The sequence below is a fragment of the Rosa chinensis genome, chromosome 5 (assembly GCF_002994745.2).
Source record: "Rosa chinensis cultivar Old Blush chromosome 5, RchiOBHm-V2, whole genome shotgun sequence".
NCBI classification, from domain to species: Eukaryota; Viridiplantae; Streptophyta; class Magnoliopsida; order Rosales; family Rosaceae; genus Rosa; species Rosa chinensis.
In genome coordinates this window covers 10,175,071-10,197,182 of record NC_037092.1, presented here as the reverse complement: position 1 = coordinate 10,197,182, position 22,112 = coordinate 10,175,071, and the positions used below count along the sequence as shown (strand labels likewise).

The 22,112-nt window shown below is 36.4% G+C and overlaps 1 protein-coding gene across 1 annotated transcript; it reads right to left on the bottom strand.

Moving 5' to 3' along the window:
* Positions 1–156: 156 nt before the first annotated feature.
* LOC112203098 lies at positions 157–15,289 on the bottom strand. The gene is made up of 24 exons (XM_040505711.1): positions 14,521–15,289; positions 13,616–13,678; positions 13,320–13,391; positions 13,123–13,230; positions 12,624–12,704; positions 12,354–12,407; positions 12,155–12,280; positions 11,630–11,719; positions 11,400–11,519; positions 11,190–11,312; positions 10,931–11,047; positions 10,743–10,799; positions 10,592–10,666; positions 9,951–10,029; positions 9,450–9,521; positions 6,929–7,042; positions 6,724–6,787; positions 5,624–5,891; positions 5,112–5,235; positions 3,939–4,285; positions 2,101–3,856; positions 1,415–1,668; positions 1,054–1,136; positions 157–582 (listed from the first exon to the last, which is right to left on the bottom strand). The coding sequence occupies exons 1-23, from the start codon at positions 14,701–14,703 to the stop codon at positions 1,065–1,067; spliced, it is 4,419 nt and encodes a 1,472-aa protein (XP_040361645.1). The 5' UTR covers positions 14,704–15,289; the 3' UTR covers positions 157–582; positions 1,054–1,064.
* Positions 15,290–22,112: the final 6,823 nt, after the last annotated feature.

The following is a 22,112-nucleotide window of genomic DNA, read 5'->3' as shown; positions in this document are numbered from 1 at the left end:
TTTATCAGATTTCGGTCATCACCAGAATTTGTTGGAATAAGCTAATATGAGGCAGTATTACACTCAAAACCATTGCATTAAGATCGTAAATATAGATTGTGCCAAGTATATATGTCAAAATGACAACATCAATATTGAACTTATAAAAGGAGTTCGTAGGAACAAATACATAATTGGTTTAGCATAAACAAGGATATAAATTCACATCCCATGTACAGTAGAATCTACTGACCAAAAAAGATAAAAAAAAATCTCACCTCACATCATCACTGTTAACAATAACATTAGAGCGAGTTGCAGGGAACAACAATTGTTCATACATGTTCGATATTATAAGATTAGTTCATCCCTCAAACAACTTCCTAGATAACAGGTAGAAATCTTAAATTTAGGGAAAAAATTATAACGGGAAGTTAAACGCCTCTGCATGAAAATGCATCTACGATTCCAACAATTGTAGAAATCTACATCACTATAAAAAGGGAAGGAGTACTGCCGATACTCTACCCAGCACCAGCTCCAGTTGCAACTAGTGAAGCACGCTTTTGAATTTCCTTTCAACTTCAAATGAGGTTTCTGATCCTGCCAAAATGCATCAACAAATTACTAGACAGCAGTATAAAATACTAGCACACTGTTGGCTTATGATACAGAAGATGCAGAAGAGTCACAGGGACTACTAATGCACAAACATCACAACATGGCTTATGAATACTTGTTACAGAAGCAGAAACCCACTGCTAAAATGATGAAATCAACTTTTCAATATAGAGGAAACTAATTAGTAGGCTCAAGTACATGCTATTTATACCTGAAACAGATTTCAGTTCCATGTAATGATTCTTTTTTCTTTTTTTAAAACCTACTTGTCTACAGTCAGCTGCGAGATACATACTGCAATAGTTCTAATGATTTATCAAGTTGTATCTTGATACACTTGCACAAGTAAATTAAAAATGACAGGTGTCTTCTACTGAAAGAAAAAATCACCAGTTTTTCAAAAGTAGCAATAATGCTTTATACTACTGAAACGTTTGTAGTAAGTGGAAGTACCTCCATTCATCTCAATATTGCCCATGGCTTCGACTCATAGAATGGTGTCGAAGGAGTTTCTTGCCAGGATTTCGGTGATCATCCTGTAAGTATATTCCAGTCAATGTAACGAGAATATATTGTTTATATCCTATGTATGCAGTCATCAACTAATACTTGATAGCATCAGAAGATATACAGCTTTCATTTGCATCTTATAGTTTGAATTAAAAAAAATAAAACAAGCAAATAGAATCAGTTGCTCCGTAAGGAGGAGGAAAAAGTATATCTACATCTTATATTTTCAAACATCAAGTTGTTGTTGTTGTTGTTGTTTTTTTTTTTTTTTTTGGTTTGAACATAACAATGTAAGAGAGAAAACCTTGTATTGCGATGCTGCTGACTCAGACTCTAATGTCTGAATTCCAACATGCCCCAGGGAACGCAAAGCATCAAGGGCATCTAAGGTCAGCTGCCACCCACAAAGAGCAACAACATCAGCATTCGTGTCGGGGCCACAGCTACTGCTGCCAGCAGCAGCAACATTCCCATTGACCCAGGGGCAGAACTGGTTGTGATGGCCAATTGGATCAAACTCCATAGGTTCTTCATAATTGCTCTCGCCTTTTGGAGGTCCTGAGTAATCAATCAAAGTTATGATAAAACACTATGGATTGGTTCTTCATCAAATGCAAAAGGACAGATTAATAAATCTAATACAGATAGATGCATACACTGTTGAGCCTATCAGTTCATATACTTATAACCAAGCACAAGCCAAAGAACTGGAGGTGACAAAATACACAGTTAAAAGACTTAAAGCTACAGTTTTTTTTTCTTTTCTTTTTCTTTTAAGCTGAACACATGACATATCAGTTTTAATAACTGCCCACAGGGAGTTCTTTAGACAGCTTTTATGACAGTTATGCAGTTTAAGTTTAACAAAGACAAAAACTATACATTAATTAAAGAAAACACAATGAAAAGTAAATTACTTTGTAGGCAGCACGAGATGCTAAAAGTGCATATCCCAAAGACTGATAAAGTAGCGAGGTAAACAGAACTTACCTATTCCATTGGCAACTGCATACTCTGATTCTTGGTACACACAATTATTTGTAAATGAAGACTTGCCAGCATTTTTTACCACTTTCTTGGTTGTTCCATAATTAGAGTATACATTAGCATTGCATGAAAGAGAAGGGCGGGCACTGTTCTCTAACTTTTGACTAATTTTTTCACCACTCTCCACAGATTCAGCCTTGGTAGAACCATCAATCTTTGAGCCACTATCAGCCCTCCCTACAGATCGAGATAGCATCTCCTGGCTATCACCTTGAGGATCTTCCCTATTTATTTCATCAGGGACAATTTCATCCATCAGTCCAGGATCTGGTGCAGATTCGCCTGTCTGGCCCTGATTCTCAGCATCTTCTGTTCTGGGTTCCACATCACCAACTACACTATCTGCTCTATGAACAGATACATCAGCCCCATGAATCTCAGCTTCATGACTAGCACACATTCCAACACTCCCTCCACTCATCCCAAAGCTAAACCCATCCCGGGCCTGAGCAGTCAAAGTTTCAGCGTTGAAGATTTCTTCCCCATCATTAGTACTACTAACACCCATTTCCTCAGGAACTACATCAGCAACTGGTTGAAAACCAATGCTCTGTTGAGCTTGATTACTATAATTCACTTCTGATGTCTCATTCATGTCCAGATTTCCATATGTACTAGATGAGGGGAAATGAATATCATCAATATCTCCCGGATGATTTTCAACACTTGCCATAGAGTCATCATCTGAACTGTGACCAATTGTATCCATTGCAATGACTGAAGATGCACGCGCTGAATCCCTAGTCGAATGGATTCCAACGTATTGGTCACTTCCTTGTGGAAATGAAGCACCTCTATTACCCTCCGTATAAATTTCAAGACCCATCGAATGACTGGGACCGGCACCAGATGAACAGTATGTATCTACAAAATCTGAATCGCGGGCTCGTTTTGAAGGTCCAGCTGAATCTTGTCTACCATCTGTAACTTCATCACCATCACGATCAATGACAGTTCCTTCAACACTATCAGCCTGCTGCGTCCTTAAATGTGGCCTATCAACAGAGCTGCCTCCTTTTTCCAAACTCCGTTTACGAGAGCTGGGACCCCTTGATTCATATGAAGCTGCACGATCCCCAACCTCACTGCCTTGTGGCTGCCCAATCATTAGATCTCTGCCCATATCTGCATCATTAATATTATCAGCCATTCCTGCTCTGCCGAACCGGTTAAAAGTTAAACCCCCTGCCATTGTAAGATTCAAATCAACATCTGCATTTGGAATCAAATTCCCCTCAGTTGTTGTTGCTACTTCATCACGGTCTTCAGTATGTTCTTTTGCATCGTCGGCAGCAACCCAACCACTAATTCCACTGGCTGCACTTGCACCACGTGTCAATCCCATCTTTTTGCTTGTGTCAGGAATATCAATGTTGTTCGGAGAAAAACGTGCAGGTCGAGGAACGGTTAAGAAATCCAAAATTCTGACTGTAGCACCACATAAGCTGCAATCCAGCAAAGGTGACCTGAGATCACCTCTGGATTCCTTAACTAAAACTTTACTCTTTCCATTATCCTTTCTAGCAGAAGCTGAAATAGCTTTCTTGCTTGCTCCAGGATCCTGTGAAAGATGGACCTGGGCATAGCTAGGCCCGAGAGAATATCCATTTCTAGCTGATTGGGCGGAATGTTCCTCATAGTCTTGAATATTCAAAAGCCATCTTGGTTCCCATCCACAAAGACTTATAAGCCTCTGTGCCTGATAAAGAGAGAAAATGAATTAGAACATGAATATATAGTTGAGTAGTAAGTGACTGATCAATTCCATAAATATATCTTACACGAGAATATAAACAGATTGCTCCATCTCGAGAGCTTTCGAATTCTGGTATACTTTCTGGTTTAATATCTACATCTCCTGCCATAAAATTCTGGGACTGGGACAGAAGACGGTCAATCTGTGGACCCCGAGAAACCCATATTTGCTCAATTACAGAGGCAGCTACCTTAGGGAGCGAGTGAAATTGCAAAAGTCCATCACATCTATCCTTATACCCACCAATTAAGGCAGACTGAGGAGTAGGAGGGAATTGCACCAAGCTTTCTGGGCAGCTGTTTCCTCTCCAGGGACAAGCACCTTTGTGCCCGGAATCCAGCTGTTTGACAAAGGCTTCCCCAGCATTTTGAACTTGAGATGAAAAGAAACAGAATTTCAAAATAGCAACACACAAGCTCAAGCAGTTTCTATCAAATTATATTATTAAAATTTAAATTACAAATCAAGGAGGGTGACAAATAAATTGTTCTAACATGAAGAGGACTGTGTAACTATATGGGGAATAGGATAAAAATGAAACTACTATAACTTCCATTAAGATGGTAGTTCAGCATCCATAACAAATTTGATGATGCTGTGTGAACAACAAATAGAAACCAAAATAACATAGTGCCTTAACAATGAAAGTACATAGTCCTAGCTGCATGTTTATTATTTTTATATACTTTTTTGGGGCACAAGCAACACTGCAGCATTAATTATATGTAAAAGATGAAAAACTTAATTGTAAGAAACAAGTTTTATATGTAAAGCACTCTTTAACTGAATATCAGATGTTCATGATACCGCGTTTCACTTCATATACTTCTTCTCAGCATCGAGTCTTGATGAAATTGTCTCAGTTTACTCTCATTATACTTTTCCTAAGCACGCCTGCCTACCCTCTCCGCTCTCTCCCTAGTAAAATTGCCTTCAATACTTAACATTCATTTCTTATAAGAATTGTTCTTTTTTCGTATAGAGATACACAAAACAACTACTGCAGTTTGAATCCAAACCAGCCTGAAAATACTGATGACTAAGTTATTACAGTGTCAAATATGTCAACAAAATATACATATCTGTTATGCATTTATTTCCCTAGAAAAAGGTGACCACTAAGGATAATGAAATATATGTCATGAAAGCTTTTTCATTTAAAAGTTTATTGAAATCCCATAAGGCTGGAATAGCTAACCTTCGTCAGGAGTCCACGTCGGCAACAAAGTGAAAGTAAGGTATGCTCCGCATGATTCGCATGAAACTTTATCTACATCAACATTCACCCAACCTCTCCTAGCACAAGCCAATGAACCGATGACCTGGAAGACATTGTGAAAGAAACAATTAGACGCTTTGAAACTATCTTCAGTTACTTACTGGGAGGAAATAGACATTTCTGTAGGGAAAGGATGTAGGTCGGAAATTTACAAATTGGTCTCAGAATGTCATGATATATCTCCCTATACTAGACCTTGATATGATGATACTATTGCAAAAAAGGGCGAGTCATTTATGTAACATACACTTAATATAGACAGCACACAGGCAGTCGTAGATATATAATTGACTGTGTGTGTAAATATATATTTACGTGTACGAGCTTGGTGACAAATTTTACCACCAACATTCACAACTCAAACAAGGTACAGACACAAACACTTCACGATTCAAACACCAACTTATAGACACAGCGGCTAAAGTTCAAACCTTGGGTTTTCCGGACCAATGTGAGGGCTTAAAAGTAGCTAACCGGCGCAGCAAGTCCCCTCTTTCCCAAGGTCTACACGACAGTCTTGAAGACCCAAAAATAGAACTACCCCTTCCACCACCAGCACCTGCACTGGTGCTCAAAGAAGTCATCGGAGGTTGCGAACCAACACAAGAAATAGATGCTCCTTTGGAGCCCTGTCCATGAACAGACCCATCCACACTCCCCACATTTCCATGCACGGTCGGCGAAGACGCCCCTGCCGAACTAATACACACACAAAACAAACAATACATCCATAAATAAAAATGTAATAAGAAAACCTAGCAAGTACAATTCTTTAAGCTTAGTCAAAATCAAGCTGAAATTCTTTCTACTTCCCATTCACGGAACACATTTAGATAAAATTGAAGTATCAGTACAGCGGAATAAAATGTAATTGAGCAAGTATAGTCTAAATCAAGCTGAAACTCCTTCTACTTTACATTCACAGAACGCATTTAGATAAAATTGAAGCACCAGTACAGCAGAATCAAATGTAATTGAGCAAGTACAATCTAAATCAAGCTGAAATTCCTTCTACTTTACATTCACGGAACAAATTGAGATAAAATCGAAGCACCAGTACAGCGGAATCAAACGTAATTGAGCAAAGTATAGTCTAAATCAAGCAGAAATTCCTTCTACTTCACATCCACAGACCACATTCAAACAAAATCGAAGCATTACTACAGCGGAGTCAAATGTAATTGAGCAAGTATGGTCTAAATCTAGCAAGTCCAATTCTTTAAGCTTCGTCCAAATCTAGCTGAAACTCCTTCTACTTTACATCCACAGACCACATGCAAACAAAATCGAAGCATTACTACAACGTAACCAAATGCAATTCAAGCAAGTATACTTGTTTAATAAACCTAAGTCTAAACTGAGCTGAAATTCACATTCACAGTAGCCAATTCACCACACAGGGAGCCAAAACCCTAACACTAGCAGCACAAATTGCACCGCGAGCTGAGGCAATTGAAAACCCTAATTGAGACGAATAGAAATTGAAGGGTTGTGGGGGGAATGGAGGGGAGGGGGGGAAGAGATAGGGTACCTGGCAGCAGGAGTAGGATCAATGGTCCCTCCGGAGCTGATGACCTCTTCTCTCATTTGGGTTCCTTAAATTTTTCCGCACCAAACTTTTTTTGGTCTTCGAAAGCAGAGAAAAAGAGAGAGAGAAAATGGGGGAGTGCGCGCACTGCCACCTCTCTCTTATAGCCAGCACTATCAATTGCGTGGCGCGTAACTGCTACTCTCACTCGCCCCGAATCCGGGTCGGGTTTTTGGGTTCGGGTCAGACTTCTGCTTTGTCAAGGCTTGGACCCACGGCACCCCGTTGGGGTCAAACTTTGCCTGCCGAACAAAGTAGAATTCTGGGAGAATAGATTCTAGACTTACACGTTACAACCAATGAGATTTCTGGTTGAATTTTCAATAAATTCTATAATTGTTCTTCCTTTATTAAATTACTTAGGGGAAAATTTTACGTTTCCACGATAAAATAGTAAAAAGTAAAAAGTAAAAATGAATAGTTGAGAACGAGGATAGCCATCCCTTGAACACTTGACTGTTTCAGTGTTTTGTTAAAAAAATAAAAAATAAAAACCTGGAGTCTTTTTTTAATGTCTTAACTGTTTTGTAATGTCTTTTTTAAAAAAATCCTTGAACACTATTGTCAATTTACACATTAACTTATTAATTTTACTCAATAACACACTAACTTGTCTAAAGTTTACCATTTTTCACATTTCTGTTAACTTCCGTCAACACATGAGGGTATTTTGGTCATTTTAATTTTTATTATTTTTTCTTTTTTCTTCTCTGTTTTTCTTTTTGGGATAAAAAATTCCACTATCCATGAATCTTTATTTGTTATGGGAAAAAATGATTTATACATGAATGATTCAATTTGATAAGCTCATACATTCGTCATATGTCGAATGATTATTGAAAAAGCATACCTAAATGCTAAAAAAGAAACCTAGATATTAATAAAACAAGTCTACCCACGTTAACCTCATCATATATATATATATATATATATATATATATATATATATATATATATATTACATCCAACCTTTTGAATCATTATTAAATTCCATTTCATTCCATTCAAAATATCCAATACATTGTAACTCAAAAAAAAAAATTTCCAATGCATCTGATAAATCAAGTTGAGTTAGTCTAAACAAAAACTTAAAACACTGGTCATTAACGCCATAACAATTGGACCACCAAACTAGTAAACAAAATCAAGTTAATCTCCCAACCTATACTGGTAACAGCAGTATTTTGCACTCTAGTTGAATCATTTGTAACTCCAAAATCACTTTGAGATGCTTGTTCAATCCTACATTTGTTTGCATGACATCCACGATTGACCTAAGAAACAAAATTACAAATTAGATGAATAGAAATAGCAGTCAACGTGATCATGTCACCACTAACACAACATTTTATTGATATTCATTTCAAATTCACAGTACGCGCAACATCTTTGCGGTTTGAATTTTCTGTGTAGTGGGTTGTCTCAAAGACTCACTTTGGCTGAACTTTGATTATGTCAAGCATGAGGATCTTGAGAGAATTGCAACGTTGTTGGATATGAGAAGGTATTTTGACGCAAACGGTAAGAAGGTCTTTTCTTTTTCCACGTAAAAGATTAACAAGAATTAGGTTAGGTAAAAAAAAACCCCAAAAAAAAAGACCAAAATACCATCACATGTTTTGCACATGATGACACTTGATGGTAGAACTTGATAGAAGTTAACAGAAATGTGGAAATCGGCACATTTTGAAAAAGTTAGTGTGTTATTGGGAAAATTGATAAGTTGGTGTGTAAATTGACAATAGAAAAAAATGTCCGAAGATATTTAAGCCATTAAGCCAAAAATTTATCAAAAAGGGTAAAATAGGAAGAACTATCATTAACCACAAGAAGTGGAAAAAAATCTACCTTTTTATTAGAAAAAATATTTTTTCTTTTTAATATAACTTATTGTTTATTTACTATCTCACATTTCTCTTAAAGAAAACAAAAGACCAAACGGCGCATGTGCAATACGTGTCAAGTGGCCATATCTCATAAATCATATTCTTTAAAAAGTTGCAATGAAAAGTTGCGGAAGGCACAAATGCGTTCTAAAACGACTCGTGCTTTTAGGCGAATTTATTCATTATTTTAGGTAATACGATCCATACCTTTAGGTGAAGTCATGCATAAGTTTCTCAAAAACTTGAAAAAATTGAAGTTAATGACCCTAAATGATGTACTGTTAACAAAATGCTTTTAGACGACCTTCTCGTCAAAACCTTCGAAAGTATATGATGTATAGAAGTATATTATTTTCTTTCAAGATGTATACGAAAGAAGCCAATCGACAGGAATGGATCTAGGGCTATTCAGCCAACATCAGTATGCTGTACAGACCCCACCTTATCAACAGAAATAGACAGCTTAACTGAATAATTGATTATGTTCACTGTGGAATGTGTATGTATTTCCAGACATTTTGAGTGCTTTCCTTATCTCATCTCTCAAAGGAAGTATATATAATACATCAAATCCCCAACCCAAAAAGCACCAAGCACACCAAGTAACATAAAATCGTGTTCTGAATGACATTGATAAGGTCACTCAACGGAAACACCCCCAACCCATTTGTGGTTACAAATACTGCTATATATATGTTCATATGAACATCAACATTTCATGACCATTTTTGGAAAGAAAAATATGTTCTGCAGAGAAAGCCGATCATGTAGATGGCACCGCACCTGCGCCTGCACCTGCACCTGCACCTGCACCAGCACCAGCACCAGCACCAGCACCAGCACCAGAACCAGAACCTGCAAGGGATTAAGTGTCTGATGAGGAACTTGCTTTGAAAGAGTTTAATTTATGCTGAATTCTTCTACATTTGGTTTTCTAAGAAACTTGAGTTTAAAAACAACTAATAAGTCAAATCAATATCATGTTTGCTTCCTTTTATCTCTAGGACAAAAAATCAAAACATCTCACAGTTATTAGCATCTGGTTTTGATCATATGAACATGTTGAATCAAAATAAAGTAAGATAAAGAACATCTCCAAAAAGATGAGAATGACGTTAAAATCATCCCAGGGACACCCATATAGTTTATTCTTATGCTGAGTTGCTACCACAACATAAGGAAATGTAAAACTTCTATTTAAAAATAATAACAATAACAGAGAAATGAGTTTCAATTGACTCCTGAAACATCCCAAAACGTGGGGTAGTACACAATTATACTAACCAAGTTCTGCTTCCCTCCTTGACTCATCTCCCGACTTCCAGACAATATCCTTCAGCCCCGTGGAAAGGTTCTTGTAGAACTGTACATTAAAGCCAATAAAATGAAAATGTGCAAATAACAAAAATTCACAAGAGAAGAATGAAGCTACATTTGGGCAAGGTTGTCATAGTTGGAATTTTACGGTGGGAGGCGATTAGTAAACATGAATGCCCAACATATCACGGTACTCAACATGCTTTCATTTACTACAAGTACTTTCTTACAGAACAAAGAAAAGCATGCAAGGCTAGAAGCAACAACCCCAGAATAGCTTCTCCAGAACCCCAAGGTTTGACATAGCTTAGTGTGGTATTGGAATCTTAAATGAAAATAATTATCAATTTAACCAGTCCAATTTCTGTGGCAATATGCATGTTCCTCTGGTTTAAAATCAAACCCACAAACTAGGAGACCAAGATTCCTAGGTTGTGAGCCTGTCATGTAATCAAACAAGGCGCTAACCCCAGCATTGTCCCACAACAGCTAGCAACCAGCTTACCCGGAGTCCCTTACTTGTAAAGAGACAATAATCACTCTCACTTATATGACTTTTGAATAGTTTATCAGATGCCATGAGTGTTTCAGCATTTGTGATACCATACATTGTGAAATTCCAGAGTATCTCCCCCTGACTTGCGAACTTCAACCATGTAGAGTGAAGGGGCCACCTCAAAAATCTGGGAAAAAAAAAATCTATAATCCATTACTCATAGACATTCTACTGAAACTGGGATGCCTGAACCGAACACGCACCTCTGTTGCAACAGATAGATGACCTTTACGTCCAGTTTTTTCACCTTGAAGCTTCAACTGAGATAAAACATGATATGTTGGGTTACATAAATATGCTTTTTTCTTTTATAGAGGAGGGAGGGAGTTTTTTTTTTTGTTGGGGGGTTGGTTTGGGTAGAGGGGGAGAGAGAGAGAGTGGTGTATTGTACCTTAAAATTATTTTTCTTCACACCAAAACCCAATGGTGCTGCAGCTTCCTCAATTTTAGAAATAATCTCATTAGCAGGACGTTTGGATGTGAATCTTGTTTCTCGTTTAACAAGTTCCTGATTAGTAAAGGAAATGTCAGCTGTATTTTAAAATCTTATACCTATGAATAAGAGGTAGTTCAGGCTCACAATTTATGAGAATAGCAATCTAGATTGTAATATACAAATAACAACTTAGTTATTTAAAAATTAATCCTACCATCTGTTTCTCAAAAAGACTATTGAGATTCAGGCCCTGAGATGTAGAGATAAGCTCAAAGGCATTCATGGTAACAGGCACATGTCTTTCCTCTCGCTTCTCAACTACAAGGTTCTGGGTATCCTGTACAGAAAAGGAAAATTTGAGTTGGAAACTAGCCCTGGCATTATGGACCAAAATAAACCATAATACCTAATGCGACACTCTTACCCCTGAATCATTGAATATCGCATCCACATCATCGAGACTAACATCAACTTGTTCAAAATTAGGTGCTTTATACCCTTTCTTGAACCACTCATTCTCAATGACCTCAGCAATTGTAATTCGCTGTTTCAGACAATTAATTTGTATAGTAAATTGCAGGTATAAATAAATAAAAAACACATAAAAGATTTCAAAAGGGATATATAAGTAAAAGTTAAGGGACCAGGACATACTGTCAAGGGGTTAGGGTCCAAGATTCTCTTAATTAGCTTCTTTGCACTTGAGGAGAACCATGGAGGACATGAGAACTCAGCCTTGAATATCTGGTCATCACAAAAAAAAAAGCTATATTTATTCATACTGTAAAACAACTATCGAGCTTAGAATGATCATATTATGGTTATGCTGTATTCTTAAGTTGATGAATATTATGACAATTCTGAAAATCCAATCCTTCTGAGCTATAACATTTAACAATATTTGTAAATAAATCATTCAAAATAGGACATAGAACATGGAGATGTAAGACAACTACAAACAAGCACATGTCAACATGACTATAAGTACGTGGAAGAAGTCCATCACACACCCACACACACACACACAGAGGGTCCTGTCATTTTGATAACCACTTAAACTAGAAAGTATCTCTGACACAAGGATACGAAACATTTACAAAACAAATGAAAAGAAAAACAAAAGAAAGTAAATTTCGAAGAGAGTAAATAGGTTGGAGGAAAAAAAAATTAGAAAGTCACCTTTTTATATAATGACATGAGATTGGAATCTTCAAAAGGCAGATAGCCAGCCATCAAGACATAAAGAATCACACCACAAGACCATAGATCAGCCTTTGCTCCATCATACCCTTTGTTGTTGATGACCTAGAAAAGAAGAGGCACTAAGAGGAAGAAATAAGAGAGAAAAACAACTGTTTAGATCAAAAAGCTAATATACCTCAGGGGCAACATAATTTGGTGTCCCACATGTTGTGTGAAGTAATCCATCTTCCTAAAGAAAAGGAATTAGATGAACGGTCAAGCATATTCTAACAAATAATTGTATAATGGTACCTGCTTATTCACCAAGATATTTTTTAGGCCACAAGTATGAGAAAAGAAAAAAAAAAGATAAGGACAATTTTTCCAAAAGCATCCCTCGCTATCAAGAATCAAACAGATTTATAAGGTCGACATTTTGTGTTAGGCATGAAGTTATAATACTCACTCGAACTTGCTGAGGCAGCGCACTGAGCCCAAAATCTGAAACTTTAAGCACTCCATTAGCATCCAGCAGCAAATTCTCGGGCTGCAAGTTACAACCGCAACAACAGTAAATGAAGTGTGGAACTTTAACCAAAAATGCTGAAGTTGAAACCTACGATTTGAAGGTTTGAAGACGAGAACCGCCTAGGTCATGTGAATTTCTAGTTATCATACAGTTACATGTGTGTTACTTTTTTCCTTTCTTTTTTTTTTACACAGACTTTTATCTATTACATGACATCTGACTTATTATCTTCACAAAATTGCTAAATTTGTACTCTGTCTAAGGAAATGAAGATTTATCTTTTGTAGGAATAATACAACTGTTGACATGTGTGGACTTAAGTGTGGTGGCCTTAGGTGTCACATAAAGCAGGAGTTTCCTACAGATTATAAGTTCAAACTAATCATAAACGAAAGAATGCATGTTTTGAATAAAGTGGGAAAATAAGAATACGCACCTTCAGGTCTCTATGGAAAACACCTCTGCTATGGCAGTAATCCACTGCATTTATAAGCTGCTGAAAATACTTCCTTGCTTCATCTTCTTTCAATCTTCCTTTACTTGCCTGGCATGAGAAAAGATCAGGGATTCTAATTTATCATCAGAAAATAAAAATAGAAAGTCCAGCATGACAGTTAAACTAGTGAATCTTACAATTTTGTCAAATAGTTCTCCACCAGTCACAAACTCCAAAACGATGTATATTTTTGTCTTGCTAGCCATCACCTACAGAAAAATACAGAAAGAAATCACTTCCAATAACAACAGAGAACAGAACAGAACAGGGGAGAAAGGAGAGAGTGGGGGAGGGGGAGGGGGAGGGGGAAGGGGGGGGGGGAGAGAGAGAGATGAGAATAAAGAACGCTAAAATATAAACAGGAAGTCATTAAAAGAAAAAAGAAAAAAAACAAAACTCCACATGGAAAAGGCATCATTAGGGTATGTCTAACCTCATACATACGGATTACATTGGGATGTCTAATTAACTTCATCGTTGATATTTCTCGTTTGATCTGCAAAGGAGAAGACAACACAACCAATAATATTAATATTAGAAACAGTCTCTTGATGTCTTCAGTTAATTAAAGATAGTGTTCTTCATAAAGAGCACAGTTTGACAAATCACATTAAGGCTCCAGTCCTAACAAATAATAGTACATCAAAAATAAATCAGCATGATATGGCAACTCATACTATTTGACTAGCTTTCACTGAACTTAGTATCAACTGAACCACGCAACAAGTTCAGTATACACCTTTCATTCTTTGGCCGGCAATAGAAAATGTAGTTGCATTCAATCCAATTACAAGACAAGGTAGTCCAGTTTAGTTGGGTTTTTCTCCAACATCAAACAAACAGAATATGCTGCAAGCATTAATCGGGCCAACCATTCACACAATGGTTGCAACAATTGCCCGGATCCATTTCTATCAAGAATATGCTTTAAGCATGAGCGCATTAGAAACTTCAAGGCCAAGTAACTACTACAACTTGAAAATGAACAGTAGATGACTCTTTCCGTTATAAAATTCTTCAAAGTCAAAAGGCTATTACGGCGCCAAATTTCTTAAAGTAAAAAAAGGTTATAATCAAACAGTAAAACTACCCAGTGTACAAAACAACAAACCCAGACACCAAAATTTCGTAAAGTCAAAAAAGGTTACGATCAAACAGTAAAATTTCCCAGTTTAAAACGACAAACCCAACACGTCAATCAATTCATCCAAAGTATGACTTTTTCCTTGCGCCCACGTTTTGTATTTAACTCAAATTAATCAAACAATTAATAATAAAAACCTATCAATCAAGAACATATTTTTCCAGAAAATGAAATGAAATGAAATTAAAATCGACCTGGCCGATCATCTTGTGCTTGAGGACCTTCTCTTTGTCCAGAATCTTAATAGCGAAATTCTCACCAGTCTCGATGTTCCTTGCAAACTTGACCTTGGCGAAATTGCCCTCCCCTAGGGTCCGACCCAGATCGTACCTCCCGACCCGAGTCCGACTCGGAGTATTGCCCGCCCTCGTCGCCATCACCAATCTCTATATCTCCGCCCCCCTTCTCTCTCTCACAATCTTCCCACTTTCTCTCTCTAGAAACCTCCTCTCTCTTTTTCCGATCAAAAAATCAACCTCTTCTTCTTGCACGGCTGCCAAACCTGAGACTTGGTCACGCTCATCTTTCCCAATTCAATTTTAAAAAAAAGAAGAAAAAAAAGTCGAATCCCTAATCGAATCGAAACCCCCCAGAGGCCTCAGAAACAGAAAGACTCCGCCTTTACGCTAATGATTAAGAGACGCGGGGTTGAAGACGCATCGCTGACCGTCGGATTCGACAGGGCCCCCATGAATTCGGATCCCTAATTTAAAACCCGAAGAGGAATCCAGGGTTATGCATTAAAGCCAAGACAGAAAGAAAAGAAGGGTGTTTTTTTTTTAAGGGTAATAATCAGAGCTGGATTTTCTGGCAGAGATCTCGAGGGAACTGGGTGCCGGCGATCTGGGCCGTGGGTTTTATGCTTTTTTTGGGATGGAAATGAGGGTCAGAATATTTAGGAGCCGATGATTGGGGGGCGGTTGGGATTTTGTTTTTATACGAGGAAGGTACTATCCAGGGCTGGATTTCAAGGCATTGAAAAGAAGGGCACGTCTGACCTCTTTTACCTCAAAAAAAAGAAAAAAAAAGAAGGGCACGCGGGGAGTGTGGGATTCGGTGCTTCGCGCTTTGGCAAGGATTTAGGTGCTCTTTACTTCACCTCACCGTCGATCTGAGATGACGAAAGTTGAACGGTTGAGATGACAAGTGCGCATACGTACAGATGACAAAAGACAAATTTAGATATTTGATTATAAGAATAATGTTTAATTTTGTGTGACAGATTGTTGTGTTGGGATGATTTTCCATTTTCCATAGATAATTATAGACGTTATTCTTTGTTTTATAGTGGAGATTCTAATAGTGATTAGTTTCAATATTATTGATTGACTTGTATCAGGGGCGGAACCAGTTGGGGGATCCAAATTAAAAAATTGTGTTCAACAACAAATAATTTTTTTTCCTTAAAAGAAAGAAACATATAATTGTACCATTTATGCTATTGATATTTGTCTATTGCAATTAGACTTATTTGATTAAAATAAATTATTGTATATGAAATTGACCACCATAAAAGAGAAGATAAATGTTATGAACCTTAATAGAGAATACTGACGGAAAAAGAATGAAACAATTTTGATATTATGATCAGATTACACAATTTTGATATTATTACACAAAAGAAAGAAACAATTTTGATCTTATGATCATATTACAAAAAAAAAGAGAATTTTGATATTATGATCAGATTACACAAAAGGAAGATGTGTCATATATATCCGGGAGAGGATCCTCTCTTGAGCTCATTATTGACCTGAGCTTCCTGAGCTTTGAAGTAGATGATGACACATGGATTTATCAAATCTAACGGTCTATGATTCTTCTTTTCCTTCGGTCACTTTATTCTTTCCTTCCTCTCTCTTTTGTTTTCCCTTTTCTTCACTGCACGTTCTTCTTTTCCTTCCCTTTCTCTCTCCTGTTCTTCTTCACTCCTTATCAGATTTCATCTGATCTTATGACAAAACCTCTCTCTCTCTTCTAAATCTCTATTTTGCCACATCTAAGCTATCATCTCCTACTCTAAACAGTTCTTTCTTCTTCCTCTTCACCCTCTTATTTCCCTTCAATTGAAGGTTCAGCAATCTTTCATGTTCACTCTGGAACTAATGGATGAGTTGGGTTGGGATTCAATTGATGGGTAGAATTTGGGTTTGGGATTCAATTGTTGATTTCGATTTATGTTTCTTCTCTCAAATATTCCATTGCCCGATAATTGAATTACTGAAGTAGATCTATTTTTTTAGTTGATCGGAAAGTTGTAATAAAAGTTGATTTCAATTGTTGTTTTGTAAACCACCTCTCTCTCTCTCTCGTCTTCATCCGGCTTCAACTTCCCATTCATAGTCGCTTGGAGACTCAAATCAAGAACAAAGTAGAGAACCCAAATGACCCAGGTCTCGAAGGATGAACTTCAAAAGATTCAATTTTTATATTCTATTTCTTAGAGATTCCGGTTGATATTAATTGAAAATACGGCCTTAATTTGGTCTGGGTACTTGGGTAGGAAGAGAAGAGAGAATGCCAAGGGTAAAACCTGAGATTCGATTTTCATTCAGATTTAATTTTGCTAAGGTTGAATACCAAGGATTGCAATTTTGTATTGTCATTTTTTGGGTCTGTATGAAAGTCAAGAGAGGAAGGAAAAAAAAAAATCAGAATGATCATGAAGAAAGAGAGAGGTTCAGTGGAGATAATGGAGGTGGAAGATTGCAATGGATTGAACCGCAAAAGATGGAATAAGAAGTTGAAGAAGAAGAAGGAGAGAGAGAATGAGGATGTTTTGATCGTTGGATTAAGCTGCAAAAAAGGAAATAAGTACAACAAAAGATTGGAGCCATTAGATGTGTTTTTGGACACGTGGCGGCTTATAATGAAAAGCTCAGGAAGCATCCTCTCCCCCTCCTCCGATGAAAATTGGGATGTGGATGGGGCTCTTAAAGTCTTATTTCTCTTATTTTACTTCTATTCAATGTATGGTCTCTCCACGTGATTGTAATCAGGCATATAGTTGCTAAGCACGCGCTTGTGACTCCTGACTTTTACTTTTGGATATGTAATAGCCTAGAGTGGCTTAATGATGTACTATCTATGGAGGGTTAATTCCCCCAAGTAATAAATTATTCAGTTTCAAAAAAAAAAAGATTAAAATGTATTAATTATGAATGAAATTGTTTTTTGTAAAGGGTTTTTGTCCATTTACCCTAATTCTAGGGATTTTTTTCCCACTTACCCATTAAGTTTTTTTCAATCCCCCCCCCCTTACCCATAAAGACTCTAATAAGGTATTCCCTACCCAATTAAGTTGTTTTTTTTAAGACTATTTTACGTTCACTCCTTAGTTACATAGAGCGAGAGAGAGAGAGAGAGAGAGAGAGAGAGAGAGAGAGAGAGAGAGAGAGAGAGAGAGAGAGAGAGAGAGAGAGTGAATGGAAGAGAAAGAAGCCAGAGGAGACTTCGCCGGAGTCTGATCACCGGTTGCTGGAGTCCAGCCCCTGGTCACCGGCCGCCACCCACCGGTCTTCTCTAAAAACCTCGCCGGAGGTCCCCAAATAGATTGTCGGAGATCTCATAGGTTGCCCGAAAGGGATATTGGCCCCCAATAAACCTCTATTGGATAATAGAGGGGCAATAAACCTCTAGAGTTTTTCTATTGGAACCTTCAAATTTACTCACTTGACCTCTATGCTTTTTACACCTCTTATCAAATTTTCAAATACTAAATTTACTCACTAAACCTCACTAAACTTCCTCAAATAACCTCACTCATATAAGTTGCAAACAAATTATTATCTTTAAAATAAAAAATTAGTCATTTTAATGATTTAATCACTCTATAAATCTTAACTAAATATACATTTCTTAATCAAACTTGAGTTTTAAAAATTAATGTCTAATCAATAAGAAAATGCCATGAACTATTCTGTTTTTTTTTTTCCTATTTTAGCTGTGCAAAAAATAAATAAAAAAATCATTTGTTTTTATTCTCAAAAAAAAAATCACTTGTTTTTTAATGTTTATTTTTTTCTGTATTTTTTGTACCACATGATTAATTATTTAAATATTTTTAGTTTTTTTTTAAATGCTAGTTTTTTTTTTTTTTCAAATATAATGGATTGACTTAGATTTAGGTCATAAATCATAAGAGAATTTATTTTGTTTTCTCTCACCAATTTGCGTTCAACATATATATCATACATTTTTATGTCACATGATCTTAATCATATTTTTAATTCTTATTAAATATATACTTTAATGACTATGTAGTGAAATTGAAAAATGAAAATAGATAAGAAAAATAATAAGAAATACAATCTAATATTATTGAATTGGAAAGTCTATATAAAATAAATATAATATTATTGAATTGGTATAATTATTGTCCTTAATATTCATTTTATAGTAGGTTATATATGTCATTTAATAATTCATAATAGAGTAAGGTCAAGTAAGCAGATTTGAAGGTCCAAATTTGCTCATTTGACCTCTATATCTTTTGAATTATTAAATTACATATATTATCCTCTTATAAAATGACAAGTATAGACAATGAATTATAATCAACTAATATATATTTTCTTTACAAACCTCTCCGCCTAATTTTAACACAAATTAAAGACTAAGAAATTGTTCCGAACTTTTATTGAGTTCCTAGTATAGACTTCATTCAAGGATTAGTTGGAGGATGAGTTTTGGGTGGGAAACGGTGGTTTTTTTTCTTCTGCCTTCATAAGCTACCTGTTTCTTTCTTTGTTTTGTTTTGTATTTTTTTTTTTGTGTTCCGGGTTTTTTTATTTATATCAATTTCTGTAAGCTTTGTAAGGGATAGAAACATAGGAATCATTTTTTAACCCTTTGATTTATGACTGCTTGATCAATTTATGTGTTATGACCGTTCGATTCATGATTTAAAGTTTTAGAAATTTATTTTGGGCATTTTTTAGGTTTGCAGGCAAAAAAGAACAAAAAAAGAAAAAAGGAATGGAGGTGTAGTTAGTGAATTACAAGTATAGTGAGTTTTTTTTTTTTTTTTTTTTTTTGTATATGAATAATATAACTAAGGTTATTTGAGGAATTCAAAAGGAGGTTTAGTGAGCACATTTTTGTATTTAAAAGCACAAAGGAGGTGTAGAGAGTATGAGAGGTCAAATGAGCAAATTTGGAGGTCTCAATAGAAACTCTCTTTAGACAAATAAAACTTTGATTAAGGAAAAAAAACAAAGAGATCACATCAATTCAAAACATATATTGCCCCCAATAATTTTTTTTTGTCTTTTTTTTACTGGGCCTTTTGCCCATATTTTACCCAAAAAAAACTGATTTGGGCACCCATGTCCTCTTCTCCCTTCTTTCTAATTGCAGTCAAACTCGGACCAGATTGGGGGTTGCCAGTCACTCCGATAAGGATAGGTTTGCTGTAACCAAAAACATCAAATTCAATCAGAAACGTCACCAATTCCACATTTCTTGAACTGAAAATTACAGTAACAAACGCACCTAAACCTCAAATTCAACATTTTCTTGCAAATTCAAAAATCCAAAATTAACTAAAATTGAATCGCTTAGAAGACCCAAACCTGTTTCGGAGGTTGAAGACGGCTTCCAATCGTAATCATGTGCAGCATAATGAGAGAGATCGAGGTGAGAGAGGTCGGATTGATCCGAATTGATCAGATTTCACATGAAACCAGAGATTTTGTCTCTTCTCCCCTAAGGATGACGAGGATGAGGACATGGTGGTTTGAGATTCAGGCGTGATGTCGGAGGTAGAGAGAGAGAGAGAGAGGGGGGAGGGGGAGCAACCGGTAGAGATCGGGGAGGGAGGGAGAGAATCGTGCTGGAGATTGAGTTCGACTTTGGTAGCTCCGACCGGAGCTTCAAGCGTGATGCCGAAGTTCGACGCCGCACCGAAGAGAGAGAGAGAGAGAGAGAGAGAGAGAGAGAGAGAGAGAGAGAGAGAGAGAGAGAGAGAGAGAGAGAGAGGAGTGTTAAAATGTAATTTATTAATTAAGTTAAGGCTAAAATTGTCATTTTGCTTCAAATTGGGTTAGTGAGAATAAAAATTTGTTGCTAGGGTAAGTGAGATAACTTTAGCTGATTTTGGTGGTTTGAGTCAATGACCCTTTTGTAAATTATGGGGAGGGGGTCCATTAATACATTTGAGGGCAAATAGGTTGTGATTAAGGAAAATTATTAAAGTTAATTAAAAATTTTAGGAAACTTAGGGGGTCCAGGCCCTCCTGGGCCTTCATGTAATTCCGCCCTTGCTTTGTATTTGTTTAACTTTTATGGTTTAGATCCAACCATAAACCAAGCGAGTTTTGTTTAGACTTTGTAATTTAGATTGCACTGACCCAGGAACGAATGAAATCAAACCCTATGAATCTAAAAAATATAAATTAATTATATGGTCTCGAATTACAACTTCCTATTACGTAGAAAGTATTAGACAATTAATTGATGAATTTAGGAATGAACTATGTTGCGATCAAAACAACTTCACTAACACCGCTAGCCATTTCAGGACATTAACCTGATTTCCTTATTAAGATTGTTTAAGCAAAAATATTTTAGGAATTCGAATTAGAGGCATACTCACTTAAATGACAGTTTTTAATAATTTTTTCAGTATTATTTTGTTAAATACTTTCCTTGTTTATGTTTTCACCAACCACAAGCTTAAACAGAATATTTTCTTAGATTTGTTATTCGAACGAAAACTATTATTGATATATTAGATGGTGGAAGACGGAAGACGGAAGACGGAAGATGGAAGATGGAGTCTGGAAGCATGGGAAAGTTTCTCATTTTAGCAGCAAGCTAGTCAACGATGTTCATGAATTATGGTGCTTTGTTTATATTGATCAAGGTGGCTAGCTACCTAGAGTTATTAGTTTATATTAAATTTGCGATTATCGATTTGAAGAATTGAAGGGTAGGTCATGTTGATCCCAACAATTAACTTATGTGGAAACTATTATTATTTATTCATTATTTCTGCTCTCCTGTTTTGGACATTTGCGTAACAACATGCTTCCATTTCTTCAAAGCAAGACTAATATACATGAGTTCTAGGAGCTTCATCACCCTACTCTTGTGAAAAGCTTTTAAAAAACAGGACATGGCATGAGTTCTAGCTATGACTAACAATTATGGTAGAATAAGTCTAAGTATGGGTACCTTATTTCTGGCACAGTACAAATTAAAACTCGGCTTAAAATAAAAAAATATATATATATTTTTTTCTGAAAGGGGATTTGGCTTAAAATTTAGGACCAGGACCGACCCTGAGGGCTACTACCTGAGGCAGCAGTCTCAGGCCACCGGATTCTGGGAGCCTCCGTGGATTATGTACATTCATTAAACTTAGTATATATATTATTTTTGCTGTTTTAATTATGTTCCGTTGTGTTACTCCAGCGGTACTGCAACAAGTCCATATCATAGCAGCCTAGGTTTGATTCTTGCTACCTACTTTTCATTTCTTTTTTTTCATTTCTAATGAAATAAGTTAATAACTCATACATTGGATTTTTCTGACTTATCATGGCCGCTGCTAAGATCATGCCCAAGCTTTTTTGCGCAGCAAGCCTAGCAAAAAAAATCTCTACATATATATTCAATTATTCGTCCAATCATTCAATTCATATACTTTCGCTTTTTTATTTTTACTTTTATTCAAGACACATTATTTTGTTTAGTTATTTGTGTGTGTGCGTAGGAGACCACATTTTAATTTCTCGCCTCAGGCCTTCAGAATCTCAGGACCGGCCCTATTTAGGACTATAGA